The following is a 19,328-nucleotide window of genomic DNA, read 5'->3' on the forward strand; positions in this document are numbered from 1 at the left end:
GGAAAAGCCTCACTCCCAGGGTGCCCAGCGCCGAAACCGCACTTAAGACAGCCAGAGGCAGCCGCAGGCCCCTGTGAGCGAAACCCCCGCACACCCGACCGCCGAGTTCCGGCCTGCTTCTCTGGCGGCTCTTAGCTGTTTTCAGCGCGCCTGCCCGCCCTCCCGCTGCACCCGCGGGCACCGTGGGAGACACCATCGGCGTGCGCCGCTGTCGGCGAAGGCCCCCGTGCACGTGTCTCTTAGGCGACCAGCGGCGCTGATGGCGGTGTGGATTAAGAGCATGGGGCGGCCTAACATTCTGCTCACCGGTGCGAGGCGGTGGGAACGGCGGGCCGGGCACGGGGACGGCACGAAGTGGGAGGACGGTGGTGGTGCCAGGGCTGCTTGGTCCTGGCGGGGCTGCTGGGAGAGGCGCGGCGGCACCTCGGTTGGGCCAGAGGTGGGACACACCATCCCTGTGCACAGCCTGGGGTGTGATGTCCATGCCGAGGAAGTGCTGGGATGCGCTGCGGGAAAGCGTGGGGCCTTCCCCTATTAGTTAGGGCTTTTAAATGAAGCAACGTTTACTTTTGCACGATCCCGGTTCGAATAATGCTTCTGCACAAAGTGTGCGTTTTCTTAATAGTGTTTTTTTGGGGTTGGTTGGTTGGGGGGGGTGTGTTTGTTGGTTTGGGGTTGGTTTGTTGTTTGTTTGGGGTTGGTTTTTTCCTTTTAACTTCTCCACATTGCTCTTACTTCGTTTTCCATGTCACGAAACTTTCTTCCCCCTCCTCTCCGCCCCCCCCCCGCCCCCTTTTTTTTTTTTTTCTTATACGAAAGCATTGACTGAAAAAGGCTTCCTTTTTGTAACTCTTTAGAAGGTTACTTGAAGAGGACTTGCATGCTTTTCTCTTACTGTTTTAAATGGGGGTTTGTCTTTAGGTACTCCGGGCGTTGGGAAAACCACGCTTGGAAAAGAACTAGCATCAAGAGCAGGGATGACCTACATTAATGTGGGTGACATAGCAAAAGAAGGTAGGCCATATTAACAAAACAGCCCATCAAAGTACTTAAGGTATTTTTACTTCATATAACTGTGAGCATGTTTTATTAATAAATGAAAATGTAATGAATTTGCTGAAGCAGAAAAGGTTTTGGTGGCATGAGTTAAAAATCTATTTATGTAACAGCACATTACTTTGTATCAAGCAATAAATAAGAAATCTATCCTTATGTGGATTTTTAAACTGTTTTTCTTGCACTAAACAATGTCTTTTGTTTGTATCCTCCTGAAATACAACAGCACAAATAATTTTAGTAACTGTTACTTTACAAGCTTCCACAAATTATTTTTGCTGCAGGAGGACTGTATGAAGGTTTTGATGAGGAGTATGAATGTCCCATTTTGGATGAAGACAGGGTAAGTCCAACTTTAAAACCTACTATTTTCGTACTATGACTTTCTGTAATCTCAGATGAACTTGCCTGTCTTTGTTTGTCTTGTAGGTAATTGATGAGCTAGAAGATAAAATGAGTGCAGGTGGTGTGATTGTTGATTATCATGGCTGCGATTTTTTCCCTGAACGATGGTTTCATGTAGTGTTTGTACTTCGTACAGAAACTGTATTTCTGTATGAGAGACTTCAAAGCAGGTATGTCAGTGAAGTAAATAATGACTAAACTACTGATGTGTGATTTCACTGGAGTATTTTCTAGGGTAAAAATTATTAATTCCCTATAGAATGCTTTATAGTTCGCCCCATATCTAAGACTCTCTTGTGGTGTTGCTCTTGTTTTGTAGAGGCTACAGAGGGAAAAAGCTGCAAGACAATATTCAGTGTGAAATTTTTCAGACACTTTATGAGGAAGCTATTTTGTCATACAAAAAGGAAATCGTGCACCAGTTACCCAGCAACACTCCTGAAGACCTAGAGAGAAATTTGGATCAGATTATGCAATGGATTGAGCAATGGATGGAGGAGAACAATTGACATTTGATTAAAAATTAACAATTGGATCTCTTCCTGGGAGGGTTTAATAAATGGCATTCACAGTTCTCATGTGATAAATTAAAATTAATTTCATTGTAATATGATATGGCTAGGATTGAGAAGATGGTTCAGAACAGCCAGGCTTATATGGCTTTGGAACAGCTTCCAAAGGACTCTGGGAGAGGCACACAGAATTTGTGAAAATACATGAAAGTATGTGAAAACAGATGAAAATTCAGAAGTACATGAAAGGATGAAAGTGATGTGGCTGCCCTTAGTAGCACAAACTGAGAGTTGTTTGGTGCTTAGAATTAAAACCACACCTTTCCCCCTTGGACTCCCAAGAAAGCTGTAAAATTCTGATAAGTGATGGCAATTGAGTAGCTTTTAATTTCTGAAAGGTAAAAGACTGTCCTGAGGAAGAGTTAAGCTGCTTCTCAATTGTCAGGCTAAAACCTGCTATAGCCTACACTGTTCTTGAATGTAAGGATGTTAGTGTAGAGGGAGGAATCTGTCATGGAATTGAAGGAGAATGCTTTATTGTGGAGGGAAGAGAAGTGACTTGGTAAGAGAGGTATTTGAAAATTGTTACACATAACTTTGAGAACTGTGTAAGGAAACGTCAGCTCTGTCTGCACTGGTATGGGGATTCTCGGCACTAAGTTCTCATCTTTCTGTATTCTTCACCTGTCCCAGTCTTGGGATGTACTTCTCACTCTTAAGTTTGTTTACTATTAAAATACTGGCAATCACCTGTTCTACCAGCTTGTATAGCCTGGGTTCCAGGAGAGCGTGGCTGTGTAAAGCAGAAGTAACGTCACTGAAAAGGTGTCTTGTAAAGCCTTGTGAAAGATTCTGTTAAAAGTGCTTGTTAATAAACCTTTTCTATACATGTGTTTCAGTAGCAAAACTATTTGCTTGAGTGTAATGGTTACTTTTTAAAATTATTATTTTTTTTAATCTCAAATGTTGTGAGACTTAAGAGTGTAACTGCATCAGCACCACTTCTCTTAAAACACTCTTAAGCCGCTTTTCTGGTAAGCTTATTCCAGTGTTTGATAACCCTTTCAGTGAAGCCCTTTCTTCTACTATCCAATGTAACCTCCCTGGTGCAACTTGAGGGCATCTTACTGTTTTACCACTTGCTACTTGGGAGAAAAGACCAAAACGGACCTAACTACAACCTCCTGTCAGGTAGTGGTAGGGATCCCCTCAGCCTCCTCCAGCCTAAACAAACCCAGCTTGCTCAGCTGTTCCTCCTAAACCTTATTCTCTAGAACTTTCACCAGCTCTGTTGCCCTAATCTGGATATGCTCCAGCACCTCAATGCCTGTCTTGCCGTGCGGCACCTAAAACTGTAGTGTAGCAGGTATTCGAGGTGTGGCCTCACCACTGCTGAGTGCAGGGGCAGGATCACTTCCCTGCCGCTGCTGGCCACGCTGTTCCTGGTAGAGGCCAGGATGCTGTTGACCTTGGCATCTAATAATAAACAACCAACCACCTCCGCCTGTCTTTCCGTCTCTACGCTCCGAACAGCCTCCCGAGGTGCGGTCGTCTCGATTTCCGCGGTCTCCAGTCCGCCCCGGGGCGGGACCGGCAGCGGCAGGGACAGGCAGCGCCAGGCAGGTGGGTCGGGGGCGCCGGGACAGGAACCGTACCGGGAAACGGGGAGGGGCCGCTGGGCCTGGGCACGGGTGGACGTTTCACTGCGTTAACACTGTGCCGTGCAGCGGGGGGGATGTTTTCGAGCAGCCCGAAGGTGGGTTGGAAGTGGTCACGCACCGACAGCTTCAGATTTTCCACTTTAATGTTGTTTTGCCGCTTTAATGATGGAGCGGTTTCTTGCTTTTCTAGATCAAATACTTGTTTTGTGGGAGACCCTGTTGACATTGCCAGTAAGTGTTGTGCCCTCGATCAGGGAAAATTAAGAATAAAAAAAAAAAAAAAAAAAAACAACAAAAAAAAAACAAAAAACAGGAAGAAAGAAAAAAAAAAAAAAACAACAAAAAAAAAAAAAGGCGGGCGGAGAAGATGGAGGAAGCAGAGGAGGATGACATGACACGTGGAGACTTGGGAAACGGACTTGGGAGAAGACCTGGAGGTGTTTATGGAGGAGAAGATTTACAGAGCACCTGTTCATTTAGATCGAGGAAGGAATCGGTGAAGGTTTGCACTCCTCTCTCGTCAGCGAAGAGAGTGGAAGAGAGTGATGCTGCAGCTCTTCCTGGTTCAAAACGAAACAGTTTTTATGATGGATCGTCCAAAAAGCCTATTGCTAGTTCCACGAGACAGAATAGCTGCGGTAAGAATAATTCAGAAGTTGATTATTCTCTCTCAGAAAAATCTGTGTTAGCAAAAGTGAGCAGTTAGCAGCTTTGCAAGGTATCATTAAGTGTAACCTAAACCATTTGCCAATAGACTTTGACGTCGCTGGAGGATTTCCAGAAGTTCACTTGCGTTGCACATCTGCTGGGATCCAGCAAAGCCTCGCAGATTAGTGGGTGCAGCCTGTAAATCTTCTGTTAGCATCGCAAAAAGAGGTGCTCCATGCTGTGGAGGCAGTCGAGGAGTCTGTCTTCCTAGACCACCTTCCAAAACAGGAACAGCAGAATTGCTTTTCAGTGAAAGGCTGCAGACCTTCCTAGCGTTAAATAACCGTTTTAAAAGTGTTTAGTTTTGCATTTGAAAGTGGCAGCTAGCCAAGAGCATCCTTTGGTAAAAGACAACATCGTTTTTCTCTATATATGTGAAGTTGACTGGAATTGCATGGATTTGTGGTTTTAGTGTGTATTCATAGAGACTGTACCTAAAGCTTATGGCTAAGTATTCAAAATCCTGTTTGCTATTTAGTGGAAAATTGCGAATTGGCATTTTTTTGAGGTTAAGTTGGTTTTAGAACCTGTGCATCTCTTCTCTCTGTGCTGGCATTCATTTTTTTGGTGAAGACAACACTGCTGTGAATACAATCAAATACAGGCAGTGCTGTTTGTTATGCTTTAGTTGCCTTCCCTTAGTATTTTTAGCCACTTTCATTATTTTGACTCAGGTATTTCTGAATAACTTCTTTATTTCTTTCCTTTAGAACAAGTCCCCCACAATCCTCTACAAACACTCCAGAAAGCTAAGACATGTATTTATTGGTTTCAGAATCTTTAGTGTAAAGATGTATGAAAGCAGCCTAATCCTTATTGTTTTTACCATCCTTGTGCTGATTTTTGTATGCTGCTTGTCTTAGATCTAGATCTTTAATACAACAATAGCTGTGAAAGCATGACTAAAGTCCACATGACTTTAATTTATTAGAAGGCTACATCCTAACGTATCTCTGAGATGCTCTGTTTAGGAAAAACAGTACCAGTAGTAACTGCTTGTTTAAAGGAATACTAGATCTTGTGGGATACTTCATCATTGTATTCATCTTTGCCTCTTGAAAATTGCTCCTCCTTCTAAATAGTGCTAGCTACTGTTGTTTCGTTGCTTAGAAAATAAAACTGGAAAATAATCTAAAAAAATGAATTTATTTTTTTGATCAAGATTGCAGTTTTGAGGGTGGGGGGGTGTTAAAGCAAGTTCTGAAATAATTGTCTTACCACCACCACCATTTAATTTATTTAATTGCAAAACAATGTGTTTGAACTTAGTATTTATGTATGTATTAAATCTTTTTATAAGCTCCAGGAGACCAAAAAAACCCACAAAGATGAAATTTTTTTTATCTCCATGTTACCTGTTTTCAGGATAAAGCAAATTCTCACATTTTCTTTTTAGAGTAGCTCATCATTTACTATCTCCTGTCAATCCTACAGAATCTAACAGTGAAGTATCAAATGAAGAACTGAAGCAGCAACTTCAAGAAGCTCTAGAGGTCAGTAACTGTGATGAGTGTGCTGCTCTTTTTTTTTCTTTTTAAGCTGTGGTGCCTGAAAATCTCCAGTGTAAACAGAATAATCCTCCAGGTTTTAATCTGTATTTTTGTTGAAAGCTAGTTAATTCCTACATTTTTATTTTACTGTGATTAAATGTGTTGATGTATGGCATCAGTTCAGACAGAAAGGCAACCAGCACCAGAACAAGAGGACACAGTCTCAAGCTGCACCAGGGGAGGTTTAGGCTGGATGTTAGGAGGAAGTTCTTCATAGAAAGAGTCATCACCCATTGGAATGGGCTGCCCAGGGAGGTGGTGGAGTCACCATCACTGCAGGTGTTTGGGAAGAGACTGGATGGGGTGCCATGGTTTAGTTGATTAGCTAGTGTTGGATGATAGGTTGGACTTGATCTCAAGGGTCTCTTCCAACCTGGTTTATTCTATTCCATTCCATTCCATTCCATTCCATTCCATTCCATTCCATTCCATTCCACTCTATTCTATTCCATTCTACTCTATCTCAGTGATCTCAGCCGATCTCAGTGATCTCAGCTGTTAAAATACACAATTCATCTGCGCTCTAACCCCAGGATAGTCCATGGTTGGTCATTTCCAAGTTGTCTTAGAATGTAGAACCTTCAGTGCACAGCAAGTTAAAATGTCAGGGAACCTTAATCATGTTCCATTAGACAAAAGTGATAAATTGCTGCTGCTCGCAGATACAGTTTCAGAGTAAGTTGCTGAAGTAGAAGAACCATGAAAAAAAGTTCTGTATGACCCCAAGTGAAGAACTGAGTGACCTCATAGGAGTTAAGGAAGAATAAGCATCTGAAGCAGTAAACTCTCTTTTAACTCTTGACAAATGAAAGATTGCTTTCTCCTGAAGGGGACAATGTTACAGAAAGACATGACTGGCATGTACCTGTTTTGTGGTTCTTCGGTTTATTGATTTTGTTTTGGACAGGTTGTGGTTCTTATCTAATAGTCCTAACATGATATTTGCACTATGTGGCTATATTGTATAATGTATTTGCAGTACCTCATATTAATACAACATTTATATTCCAGTATATATTTGTAATATTTACTACTGCACATATAGAAAACTGTGATGTTCTGGTTACTTATTTTAAAGCTCCAGACCTATGTGGCTTCCTTAGCAAGGCAGAATAGCAATGGTTTCTTTTCTAGGTACACTGGAAGTGAAGAAAAAGAATAATGCTTAAAAGTATTCTACTTTAAGGATTTTGTGCTATCATGGATTGTTAACATTTCTTCATTGCAAGAAACTCTATTAATCAGAAAAAGAATCATGTAGGGTAGGAACTGTAGAAGATTGGGGGTTTTTCTAAGAGCTTAAATTTATATTGCTGTTACAGTTGAGTTTTAACAAGATTACTTTGGCTTTTACTCAGTGTGTCTATTTTATTTTGCTTCAGGAAGTTGAAATTTTGAAAGTTGAGCTTGAAGCATCACAAAGACAGCTGGAAGGAAAAGATGAAGCCCTAAGAATTCTGCAGAGCATGGTAGGAGTTGTTCAGAAATTATTTAGATACTTAGTAGAAAAAGAAGGAAAACAGAAGAAATCTTCCTGCCAGTCATCATCAAAACCTTTCAAATTTGAAGTTCTTCTCAGGGCTGTAATTTAATGCATCGAGTCTGGAAGTGTCTACAGATTAGGGTTCTATGATATACCACTTTTCTGCATGGAACTATAGTGGTTTTTAAATAAGACTTTACTGTTGCATCAAATTCTCACAACTTTATCTTTGAGGATTTATTTATTCTTGCAAGTCCTTTAAAATACAGATTTTGCCACTGCTTGAAATCCTGCTGTAAAGCACGAGTATTTTCAGTTCAGTACTCCATCTGTTGCCATAGGGGACAGTATGCATTAAATGTTATGTCAGTCTTTTTATTCTGGGGTTGTAATGTTTTTATTCATTATTAATTATGTTTAAATCAGTTCCTGGTTTTTAGCTTACTCACATAATGCCTTTATAGTTCTGCAGTTTCTGTACTCAGACATTCATAGTAAGCTACACCTGGATCAAAGAATAAGAATGTTGTAAGCAAGTTTTTTAAGAGCTTCTTTTGTGAACAGGTCCTGAAGAAGACATGATCTCATTGTAAATGATACTAACTCTATAGGAAAGGATATGAGACTGAAACATAACTTTGCTATGTAACGTATCTATTTCACTGACTTGAAATTAGAACCCCCTGGGACTTACAAGAAGTTGCTTGTGTTGGTAATTCCACGCACTCCTGTTAACAAAGAATGTGAAGTTCTCTTGATGTGAAACTGAAAATCTGGCTAAAGCCAAATCAACTAAACTTAATTACAGTACTTGACAGACTTGTGCCTTTTTTTTTTTCCAGACAGTATTTAATAAAGCCACTAGTCATACAAAAGCAATGCTTCAAAAAACTGAGGAAGCAAAAAGAACTTTAGAAAAGGTAAGGGTACATGTTTCTTTCACACCTGTGGAAGAAAACAGAAGACTCTTGCTACTAATAAGGTTATCAGACTCGTGGTTTTCAAGGTCTTTTCCAACCCAGACAATTCTATGATTCTGTTTGAATCAATACAAATCTGCCCTTAGTTCCAGGGTTTATTGAAAGTATTCTTACTCCCTTTTAGTAGAAAGGGAAAACATTCTGTATCACTCTTTTGATCTAAATGTTTTTGTGCTATAGTGTGTACAAATAATACCTGGAAGTTACTAGAGTTCTTTCTGTACTTTCAGGCTGTTTTTGTTGTTTTGAGTTTCACAGGCAGTCATTATGAATTACTCTGTTTCTTAGTTAGTAAGATGGAACTTCCCAATATGTCTAAGAAATGGGTGCCAAATTTTTCCTTGTCATGCAGTGAAGCTGGCACTGAGCTACCTTGTTAAACTGAGTTTTATGTTTGCTTCTCTCCTAGTGTGATCTTTCCAGAGAGCACGAAGGGGACAGGGACATTGGGCAGTGTGGGTTTGGTTTTGTCTTCCACTACAAGCATTAGTTCATACAGCATAGGCAGGAATCCATAGATCCACTAGTCAAAACTTTCTGATGTCTGGCACCAAATGTATTCTTGACAGTGTCATAGATTATCATCATCACTGGTCACCTAGATCTGGACTGGTGCAGGACAGCACCAGCATTTCCTTTTCTTCCTTTTAGTGGGAGGCTTGTAACGAAATGGTTTGTTTTGTTTCCACAGGAAATAAGTTTTTTGCAATGGGAAATTGAATTTGATCAGGATAGATTTAAAAACATAGAAGACACATGGACAGAAAAGTATGACAGGTATTTGACTTGCACTGTGTATCCTTAGTTGTGGGGTTTTTTGTTTGTGTTTGTTGTTTTGTTTTGTGTTTTAATTGCATTGAATGCTGTATGTTGTGTTTATTGTATTCCAAATTTGCTTTAACAGGTTTCCTGGAGTTTTGTGTCTTCCTAATTTCCTTCCAGAGTTAGGAAGGTTTATTACATTTTCATGATAGTCACATTAGTAATTTTCAATTAAAACTATTAAAATTATCAAGTCTCAATTCTATAGTGTGTATCCAGGTCAGCTTTGCTAGTCTGAGTTTTCATTTTCATCCTGTTACGTTACTCTGTTAGTCAGGTGGAGCCAGACTGTCCTTTATTTACTTCAAATGTAAATGAGGCATAGAAAATAATGGTATGTGCATGCATGTGGAAATATCACTTGCTGGTTAATCATTGCTTTATTTTCTTGCATTGTAGATGTGAGCATATGTACAGGTAAAACGGAATGCTATTGAGAAAGGCTGAGGAGAGTAATTATTTATTTTTGGTTTTGTTTTATTTTTGTTTAAGCAAGTGATATAATTCAGGCTAGTATTTAGTTTTAAACAAACCCATGAATTTACATTATGCTGCATTTAATGACAGCCAAAGAGGTGCACCAAATAAATTGTATTGCTTTAACATATAGGACTTCAGATTCCAAATTTTCCATTCAAGAATTAAGTACTTCAGGGAAAAATGCATTACAAATGCATATCATGTGTTCCCAGGTTGAAAGACTTGAATGTAGAGCTGTTCTTGAAAGCAGTATTAAGAGTACAGGAAGTTTTCTTTCTAAAATTCAGACTAGAGCTGTGTTGTCACATATTCAATAACAGTAACAGTTTCTCTCAAGGAAGTAAGCATTTTCTAGCATTTTAGAGGATCGTAATTACTAATTACTTTGAGTTTATAATGGTAATGTGGTACTTAAACTCACCTCTTGTTAAACTCTGAAGTGTTTGGCACTGTCTGCCTACACAGAGGCAGTCAGGTTTTGGTTTATTTTTTTAACATTCACTTGCACAGGCTTGGATGCATTTAAATTGTACAAGGGTGTGGTTTCATGAACAAGGTGAGCCTGTTTGAACAGTGCAGGCTATCTGGGTTGCAGAGAAACCACACTGTGAGTGTAGATGTTTCTGGTTTTGCTCCCTGCAGAGCCACCTGCGGCCTTGATAATGAGGCGTGACTTTGCAGAAGCCAGCCTGGTGTAGCCTGTTTTTCTTAGCCTTGGTTCAGTGCCAGTTAGACCAAGCCTACACATGGAACTTTATTCGGAGTTATTTAGGAGTAATTTTCAGGTTGCTTTATTGTCCCCTGCCTAGCAGTCTTGAACCTAACAATATACTACATATTATACTACATAAAGGCATTGTTATGAAAATCCATTACATTTTTTACAAGTGAGGATATTGCTTGTAATACCTTATTGAGCAGAACACTCAACTTTTTATCAGTTTTATTTTTTCTTCAATCCCTTCAGTATTTGTAATTTCAATATGCAGAAATATTAGGTAAAATGTTTTAACAGACTTGGGGGGGGGTTGAGTGTCCATTTAAATCTTGTTTTGTTTCATTTTAAATTTAATACAATCTTTTTGTGACTTATGCAGGATATATTGTGAAAATGCAGCTCTTAAGGAAGCACTGAAACTGAGAACAGAAGAAGTTAAAACTCTTCAAGCTGAAAACGCAAGTAAGCTAGCAACAGCTGTACCTCTGCACATACAGTTTCTCAGGAATTATTCATAATTTAGCTATGAAGGAAGTTTTCTGTGGGTATGGATTTTTGGAATGATTTTGACTTGCTGGAACGTGTCCAGAGAAGGTCAACAAAGCTGGTGAGGGGTTTGGAGCACAGCCCTGTGAGGAGAGGCTGAGGGAGCTGAGGCAGGTTAATATATGAAACAGTATTCTGTAAGTGGGTCATGACTTCTGGGAAAACAGAAGGAAAGTCAACTGAGGTCTGAGTTTTTGCAGCTACATAGTCTCATCATATTCCCAAACTGATATTTAAATTCTAAACCAGGTTCATTTGAGTGTAGCTAAACTCCAAAATTAAGAAATCAGAGCAGCAGACTTTATAATCACCTTCCTTGTTTTATAACATAGTCCTGAATCAGCAGTGCTTAGAATTCCTTGCAATGCTAGATGTGAAGCAACAGAAGATTGTTCAGGAAAACATGTCCTTGAATAAAAGTGACATTACAGATTTTACAAGTCTGGAAGTAAGTATGACTGACTTTTTTTTTTTTACATGGTTGGCTCAAAGCTGTGTTTATATTAAAAATATATAGATACATTTTTCTTACTGATTATTTAACTGTTTCTTAAGACCTGTTTTTAGCTAATGACAGTATGGCCTTGCATGCCTGTTAATCAGTTTTCTAATTTGTGGTATGTCATGATTCCTATCTTGTAAACAAAGAGCAGACAGAGGAACATCAAGCTATCTCTGATGAGCCAGCATGCTAATTTTTTCCTCCTAATACCTTAATTCTTAACTTCTATGCTTGCTGCTTTACTTTAGTGACCAGACAAGAACCCCAAGATCTCCAGAACAACAATTTTTGCCTTTGGGTTGCCTTGAAGAAATGTGTTTGACATACGTGGTTCTGAGTCAAATCATGCTTAAATCTCTTATAGCTTGCTTCCCCTGACCTCTTAACACTCCCTTTGTAGTTTCAGGATGCTTTTATGCAAGACTTGTGGCACCTCTTGGATTATATTGTGTATGCAGATAGATACTTTCTTAACTGGTGGCTTTGTTTGGATTTTAAGTTGGCAGTTCTTGGAGCTTGCACCTGTAATACTTCTGGAGGGCAGCCTTGTCCGTGTGCTAAAATGGCAGCTGTAACTCGAAAGCAACTTCTTAATCTCAAGCAAGAGGTAATTCTGAGTAGCATAGCTATGAAACAAGCAGAGGGGTGCCTGTGCTCAAAACTTAATAAAGCCAGAAATATTCTGGTGCAGCTTACACAAAACAATGTGTCTGCAAACAAGAATGCTTCTCAGAAATTATGTAATACTTGTTTGTAATACTGTAACTTTTGCTGATACAAAACTGTAATTATTACTTCCATCGCCTTTACTAGGGGAAAAAATTACTGGTTTTTTCTTCTACCCGTATTTGTTAATGTGGAAAAAAAGGTAAAAGCATTCTAAGTGTGGTCTATTCTATTCTATTCTATTCTATTCTATTCTATTCTATTCTATTCTATTCTATTCTATTCTATTCTATATGCACACTATGTATGCACAGTGTGGGTGTGGACTACCACTGACCCTTTCTGTCCCTTCCTTCCCGGCAGTGAGTTCCACCCCTCCCTTATGTTGACATCAGCACTTTCAAGCCTATGTCAGGAAGCTGATCTTGCTAAAAACTTTGTATTTACATCATGCTTAAATCAATAACTTGGTTTTCAAGCTCTGAAAGTTTTTAATTTAGTGAGATTTTGTAGTTTTAGAATTTTTATTTTAACTTGACTCCCACTGTGGTGCCATCCTTGTGGTCCCAGTACAGAAGTTCCAGCTGATTTAATGGTTCTGAAAAGAAGTACATTGTGTCCCAGTAAGTGTGTTGTGCCAAAATTATTATCCCTGACACAAATACCATTCTTTTGCCCTGTTTGCTCCTGGCCTAACCCTTATATGCCCTTCTCAATCTCTCTTGCATCGGCAGACAAATAATCAGTTTCTTTGTGTAGATGGGTGATGGTGTGTGTGTGCGTAGAGGAGGAAGGATAAGGACTTCAATATACATGTCAAAATATTTCTTAACATAACAAGAAAGCACTTTGTTCAGTTTCTACTGCTTCCCTGATTATGGTTATTTAAAAATTGTCTATATTAATGTGTTTTTTTTTCTGCTTCCAAATTGCTTAATATATGTTTTCTATGAATTAAAACCAGATTGAAAACATGAAGAAGAGTAAAGATGAAGCTTACATAATGGCAGATGCCTTCAGAATCGCATTTGAGCAGCAGTTAATGCAGAGGAAGGACCAAGCCCTGAGACTTGCAGAAGTGATAAAGGTTAAGAAGGAAACAAAATTTATTAACTGGAGACGCCTGAAAGATGATGGTAACTGGCCATGCTATACATCTGTAATGGCTGAGTGAGAAACAAAGTTAGCTGACAAGTGGCACGGGGAGACTTTCTTATTCTGTGGTTATAATTTAATTGCTGACTTGGGCTTCTGAAGAGCCAAGAATAAAAGGCTGTAAATACATTAAATAGTGTGTCACGTAGTTGAAGAATTTCTACATGAAGTTTTGCATAGGTAGGAGAGGGTGTCTGGTACAAGTGAAATATGTAAATAGTATTGTAATTCAGTAAAGCTACCTATCTAGGCCTCTGATACAGCTCTTTTGTATTACTTACTAATGAACTGTGTTGCCTGAGTGAAAACTTGCTTGAAGAGGTTTGTTATGAAAACATCACAGAAAAACCTAACATCTAGCATGTTTAACCCAGACATTTTAGACGCTACCAGCAGTATCAGGTGCTGGTTTTTTTTTTCAAATGATCTCTGTATAGGAGTAAGGGAAAGAGGAGAAATGCAAAAAAAAAACATACTCAGCTTTCACTGAAGTACTAAATACAATAGTTTTTATTCTGTATGTGTATCTACATCAGTATTTATTACTCTTGTTATACTTCACATGGTCATCTGTGAGTAACAAAGCACTCTGTAAAAGAGGACAGATACTTATTATCCTTATCTTCTTTATGAAACAGGATAAAAAGTATTTAAATGCTTGTGTCATTGTCAAAAGTACAGCAGAATTTAGAAACAACATTTCAAGATACATAAGCCATTGTCATGGAGGTGCCAGTCTTAGAAGTTTGATGCGTCTGCTAGATTCCTTGAGTGCTCTCAGGATCTAATACTAAAATGGCATGCATCTCAAATATCTGTTTCCCTTATACTGTCATAATTGTTTCCAATCTCTATATCCTGATACATAACATTTAATAATTTTAATGTACTTTACTATTTTTTAGAAATCTTAGAACTTTTTAAACAGCTTATGTCAACATTTTTTTCAGCCAACCTACCATTTAAAAACAAACACAAGCTATTGTTTATCTACAGTGTCAAAATGTAATTCCCATACATAGAAAAAGAAACTTTTCTTTTCAATTTGCCAAAATATATATGTGATGAAAGGTCTTAATTAGCCTTTGAGTGATGGTAAGAGCAGTGCTGCATGCAAGTAATCTGCCAGTCTTATGTACAGTGGGAGAAGCTGTAGCTGTCATTACCCTTTTAAGGTGGTTCAGAATGAAGTTTAATGTATGCCCATTTCATTCCAGGGTATTTTTTCTTCTCCTGAGCACAGTTCTTGTACTTTTGTTTTCCATAGGACGTGTCAAGTTACAAGCAAACAAGAACAGTCTAGGGCAAAAACTATCCAGCCTGCTTTCATCGGATGTGGACTGTAGGAAAGTTGAGGGGCTAGACAATCCTCATGAAATCCTGAAGATATTAATAGATTTGGTTAGTATTTTCTTTAACTATTCATTATGGGTCCTTAGGGGAGCAAGTGCAACTGTTGATTTACACAGACCTCCTTGTTCTTAGTTCATAAACTGGTTTCTTTTCTTTCTCTTTTGAATAAATATACAGATAAATGACAAAGAGGAGGCTCTTGCTCATCAGAGGAAGGTTAGTTACATGCTGGCTCGTGCAATGGAGACAAAAGAGGATGTTTTGGAACAGGATAGAGGAAATGGTGTGCTGGGGAGACGTCAGGGCAAAGCTGAGGGGTCATTGGGCCCTGTACACACGTGCTGCCAAAACCTCAGTTACCAAAACAGTATTTCTTCAGTGCCCACTGCAAAAACATTTGAATATCCCATAAAAATGATTCGAAAGTCGTACTCCTGGCCATCTGAGACAGTGCACTGTCATGAAAATAATCCACATGAAAAAGGAGGTGAAACTGTTGTGATCTCCATGTAGCCATTCACTGGAATAAAGTTACTAAAAAAAAAAAAAAATCTTGTGGAGTAGTGCAAACATCCTGCGCTTACATCACTGGGGTTCAAAACGGGGCAATACCTGGTACCATCTGTAATGAATAACATGGTGGTAACTACAGCTTTGGCAAAACAGAAAGGGTTAATTTGATAGTGGTTTATAAACCAGCTGAAGCCACTGGCTGTGTCCTGAATCCTCACTTTTGCCACCCCCCTCTCTGATTTCCCGGTACGTGGTGACTAAGGTGCAGCCGGAAGAGCCCTGGCACCGCAGAGGTGATGTCAAGAGACTCGGTGGGGGCAGAGGTAGCCCGGCTAAGGGGCGGGGGCGCGATGACGCCCCCTGGCGGCGGGGCGGGGGAGGGCACTGTGGGTGACACTGCGGGCTCAGTGCCCCGGGTGGGCCGAGCCGCGCATGCGCGGAGCGGCGGCTGGGTGCACAAACAAGGTGCTCGGCGGCTGCCGCTGTCCCGGAGCCGGTGTGGGTGGGGGAGGAACTGCCATCCCCCGGTTCCCACCCCCAACCCCCCTCAGCGGTGGCCGCGGCCGCGGCCGCCGCCTCCAGCTCGCTCGTGTGCCCCTCGCCCAGCGCCCCGGCAGGGCGGCCCTGCCCCACCGCCAGGGGGTGAGGATGCGGGTACGGGGCTGGCGGGAGCCGCGGTGGGCCGGGGCACCGAGCAAGGTGCGGAGAGGGAGGTACGACCCGGAAGCGCGTGCGGATGGCCTGCCGCCCGGTGGCTTCCTCCCGGCTGCAGCCGTGACCTCCTGGGCCGTCCTCAGCCGAGAGCCCAAGGCTGCCCACAGAGCGGTGGCTGGGAAGTGATAAGGAGGGAGGCGAGGAGCGTATGGACGCTGGTGCGGCTACATCCCGAGGCTTCGTGCGGGGGCTGCGGGTACATCCCGAGGCTTGCTGCGGGGGCTGGCCGCGATAAGGCAGGGCCCACGGGGAGCGGAGCGGGCTTTCTTCGGCGGTGCTCGGTGCGCCTGTAATCTGCGGTGTGTCTGTGCCCCCAAGGCCGGCGGTGTCGGGATAGCCGGCTCCGCGCTGTCTGGATGGGGTCTTTGCTCTGCCCGGCCTGGCACAGATGCTCAGCTCAACCAAGGCGAGCGTACGAAGATGGCATTCAGGACTGAAGTTTATTCCGGGCCTAAAGAAGGGCTGGTGCACTTCAGAACTGATCAGGCTGTCGTTACGAAACTTTTTGCAGAAAGGATTTTGGAGTCTCACTAGCACCCGCAGATGCTCTCCTTAGAAATGCGAGATGGTCACGAAACAAAACCATAGCATAAAATTTGCTGCTGGCACACTATAGAATCTGACTCTTAGAGCGTTTATGCTGTGTATATTGCACGCTGGATTGCTTAAGTGGATCAGGCTGCCCCTGTACTCAACACTAGTAAGGCCTCACCTTCAGTAGTGTACTCAGTTTGGGGCCCCTCACCAAAGGACTTTGAGGTGCTGGAACGTGTTCAGGGAAGGACGGTGAAGGGTATAGAGCACCAATCTTGCGAGGAGTGGCTGAGGGAACTGGGGCTGCTTAGTCTGGAGAAAAGGAGGCTGAGGATATATTCAGTTCTCCCTGAAAGGGGGGAGTGTCAATCTCTTCTTCCTGGTAACAGGCCACAGGAAGAGGATGTGGCCTCAAGTTGCATCAGGGAATGTTTAGATTGTATATTAAAAGAAAATACTGAAAAAGTTTTCAAACACTGGAACAGGTTGACTCTGCATCCCTAATAAAAGACACCTAGATGTGCTCCTAAGGAACGTGGTTTAGCATCAGACTCGGTAGAGTTAGGTAATGTTTGGGCTTGATCTTAAAAGGACTTTTCAAATTAAAACAACTCTATGGGTCTATGGTTGTAACTGTCCTTAGAGGTTTGCTAGTGATATTTTTGCTTCCATTTGCTTTCATACAGGGCACAGAATGTAGTGGGCATGCTTACACCATACACTTACAGGCATTAAGTATTTTTAATAAGTGCTTCTGGATAAACCAGGAAACATTCTGTATTTAAATAGAAACTATAAATGTGGGGAGCTGATTGCTAGTATATTCAGAAGAAATTAGTAGAGAAAAGGGTCTGTTTAACTCCAGTTAGTGCTGTGTTGCCGAGGTTATGAATATCTAGTTATTAATGTGAAGCAGAGAAGAATGTTGAGGGAGCACTGGTTTCCATTAAGGAGTGATCTTTCAGACCTGATGACTCATTTTCTAATGCTGAGTAGTAAATGCTTGATACAACTAATGATGGCACTGTGTGCAGTGTGTGAGAGAGATATTTGTTAAGTTGAGCAAGTGGATGCTTCAGTTGTAGGCCTGGTTGCTGATGGAGCACTGCTGAAAATCACTAATTGTTGGCAGTTTCTTCTGTGTGGTGTGAATGATGCTATTTTCTGTTTCAAAGAGCAATAAAAAGAGTACTGTTGAGGAGTAAAAGAAAGTCTTCAGGATCTGAAGGTGATATCAGGATGGAGTTGTCTGATTGTTGTTAGTGATAGTATTATAATGCTGTTGAAAAAGTTTTGATCTTCTGAAAGAATTCTGTTGAACTACCAGAACCTTGTTCTTTAAGCAAGGCAACTTCGTTTTTTGCAGTGTGCCCTGTAAGCTTTTCCTGATCTGATTGAAAACTTCTGTGACTTTAGTCTTCAGTGCCATCTTCAGCTAGTAAATTTGCAGTGGTAGCAACTGCTGCAGTTTTGGGGTTGGATAGCATGTTGCATTGCTCACCAAGAATAATTTTAGTTTGTTTGGCCACATTTAAGTTTTTCACAAAGCATTTGCTTTATTTTAAGTGAACTTCCCAGCTGATTGCTGATGCAGTTGTACTCTTACTTTTTTTCTTTTTCCACCTGTAGGGCCCTAAGCCTGTAGGTAGGTGCACAGCATGGGGATGTTGGAGGAGATCTTAAAATGTTTTAATGTGCTCCATACAAAAGCAGGTCTGGATTCTGCAGTGGTAATGCCTATATATATATTAACGTGACAGAGTGTTTTTCAGGGATTCTTAAACTTCAAAAGGTAGGCTGTCATTATATGTTAAACTGGTTATCTGGTGGCAATTAACATCAATGCTATTTTACAATTTAACACCACTGCAAACTATTAACTGCCTTTATTTAGGTAAAAAAGAATGTGAATCCATCCTAACAGACCTGTGTTGTCCTCTTTAAACAAGAGTGTGTTAAGAAGTATGAGGCTCTGGCCAGCCTGATATAGTGTGAGGTGTCCCTGCCCATGGCAGGGGCGTTGGAACGAGATGATCCTTGTGGTCCCTTCCAACCCTGACTGATACTATGATACTAAGTCCTTAGTGGAGTACTGGGCAGTGTGCCCAGGTGGCCAAGAGGGCCAATGGCATCCTGGCCTGTATTAGGAATAGTGTGGCCAGCAGGAGCAGGGAGGTCATTGTGCCCCTATACTCTGCATTGGTTAGGCTGCACCTTGAGTACTGTGTCCAGTTCTGGGCCCCTCAGTTTAAGAAGGACGTTGAGACACTTGAACGTGTCCAGAGAAGGGCAACAAGGCTGGGGAGAGGCCTTGAGCACAAGCCCTAGGAGGAGAGGCTGAGGGAGCTGGGATTGTTTAGCCTGGAGAAGAGGAGGCTCAGGGGTGACCTCATTGCCCTCTACAACTACCTGAAAGATGGTTGTGGCCAGGAAGGGGTTGGTCTCTTCTCCCAGGCAACCAGCACCAGAACAAGGGGACACAGTCTCAAGCTGCCCCAAGGGAGTTTAGATTCGAGGTGAGGAGAAAGTTCTTCACTGAGTGAGTCGTTTGTCATAGGAATGGGCTGCCCAGGGAGGTGGTGGATTCACCGTCCCTGGAGGTGGTCAAGGGGAGATTGGACGTGGCACTTGGTGCCATGGTCTAGTCGTGAGGTCTGTTGGGACAGGTTGGACTTGATGATCCTTGGGGTCTCTTCCAACCTTAGTTATACTGTGATACTGTGATTTGAACTCCTGAATATATGCCTCTTGTATTGGACTTTATAAAGTGTATGAAAGAAGTGACCTATAAAAACACTGACATGCTTGCACTAATTGCACAGCCATCCAGACCACAATATTTGTTTCCTTTAGGTAACAAATTTTTATGTAGTAGAATTATTGCCTCTGTTTCTGAAGACAATGCCTTGATGCAATTTAAAGTTCACTCTTAGGAATTTGTCAGAGACCAAGCCTAGTCTGACTGGTAGA

The 19,328-nt window shown here is 41.4% G+C and overlaps 3 protein-coding genes across 3 annotated transcripts in view; all 3 read left to right on the forward strand.

Annotated features, from left to right (window-relative positions):
- Positions 1-220: 220 nt before the first annotated feature.
- AK6 (adenylate kinase 6) lies at positions 221-2,471 on the forward strand. The gene is made up of 5 exons (XM_054178495.1): positions 221-308; positions 922-1,014; positions 1,341-1,399; positions 1,486-1,631; positions 1,781-2,471. Exons 1-5 carry the CDS (start codon positions 260-262, stop codon positions 1,968-1,970), a joined length of 537 nt encoding a protein of 178 aa, XP_054034470.1. The 5' UTR covers positions 221-259; the 3' UTR covers positions 1,971-2,471.
- A 1,490-nt stretch (positions 2,472-3,961) lies between these two features.
- Positions 3,962-15,110, forward strand: CCDC125 (coiled-coil domain containing 125). The gene is made up of 11 exons (XM_009910680.2): positions 3,962-4,272; positions 5,777-5,835; positions 7,275-7,361; positions 8,218-8,295; positions 9,047-9,132; positions 10,755-10,837; positions 11,254-11,369; positions 11,923-12,030; positions 13,054-13,225; positions 14,512-14,645; positions 14,775-15,110. The coding sequence occupies exons 1-11, from the start codon at positions 4,002-4,004 to the stop codon at positions 15,108-15,110; spliced, it is 1,530 nt and encodes a 509-aa protein (XP_009908982.2). The 5' UTR covers positions 3,962-4,001.
- Positions 15,111-15,711: 601 nt separating this feature from the next.
- ZFYVE16 (zinc finger FYVE-type containing 16) overlaps positions 15,712-19,328 on the forward strand; it is a 54,105-nt gene continuing 50,488 nt past the window's right edge. The window contains exon 1 of the mRNA XM_054177791.1: positions 15,712-15,752. The gene's annotated coding sequence lies outside the window, so the exon portion shown is untranslated. The remainder of the gene's footprint in view (positions 15,753-19,328) is intronic.

Source organism: Dryobates pubescens, chromosome Z (assembly GCF_014839835.1).
Source record: "Dryobates pubescens isolate bDryPub1 chromosome Z, bDryPub1.pri, whole genome shotgun sequence".
Classification (NCBI taxonomy): domain Eukaryota; kingdom Metazoa; phylum Chordata; class Aves; order Piciformes; family Picidae; genus Dryobates; species Dryobates pubescens.

Coding starts and splice junctions, on each gene's coding strand:
- AK6 (XM_054178495.1), top strand. CDS start 260: ATGGCGGTGTGGATTAAGAGCATGGGGCGGCCTAACATTCTGCTCACC. Junction 309..921: donor GCCTAACATTCTGCTCACCG/GTGCGAGGCGGT, acceptor GTTTGTCTTTAG/GTACTCCGGGCGTTGGGAAA. Junction 1,632..1,780: donor TATGAGAGACTTCAAAGCAG/GTATGTCAGTGA, acceptor CTTGTTTTGTAG/AGGCTACAGAGGGAAAAAGC.
- CCDC125 (XM_009910680.2), top strand. CDS start 4,002: ATGGAGGAAGCAGAGGAGGATGACATGACACGTGGAGACTTGGGAAAC. Junction 5,836..7,274: donor AACTTCAAGAAGCTCTAGAG/GTCAGTAACTGT, acceptor ATTTTGCTTCAG/GAAGTTGAAATTTTGAAAGT. Junction 12,031..13,053: donor TTCTTAATCTCAAGCAAGAG/GTAATTCTGAGT, acceptor AATTAAAACCAG/ATTGAAAACATGAAGAAGAG.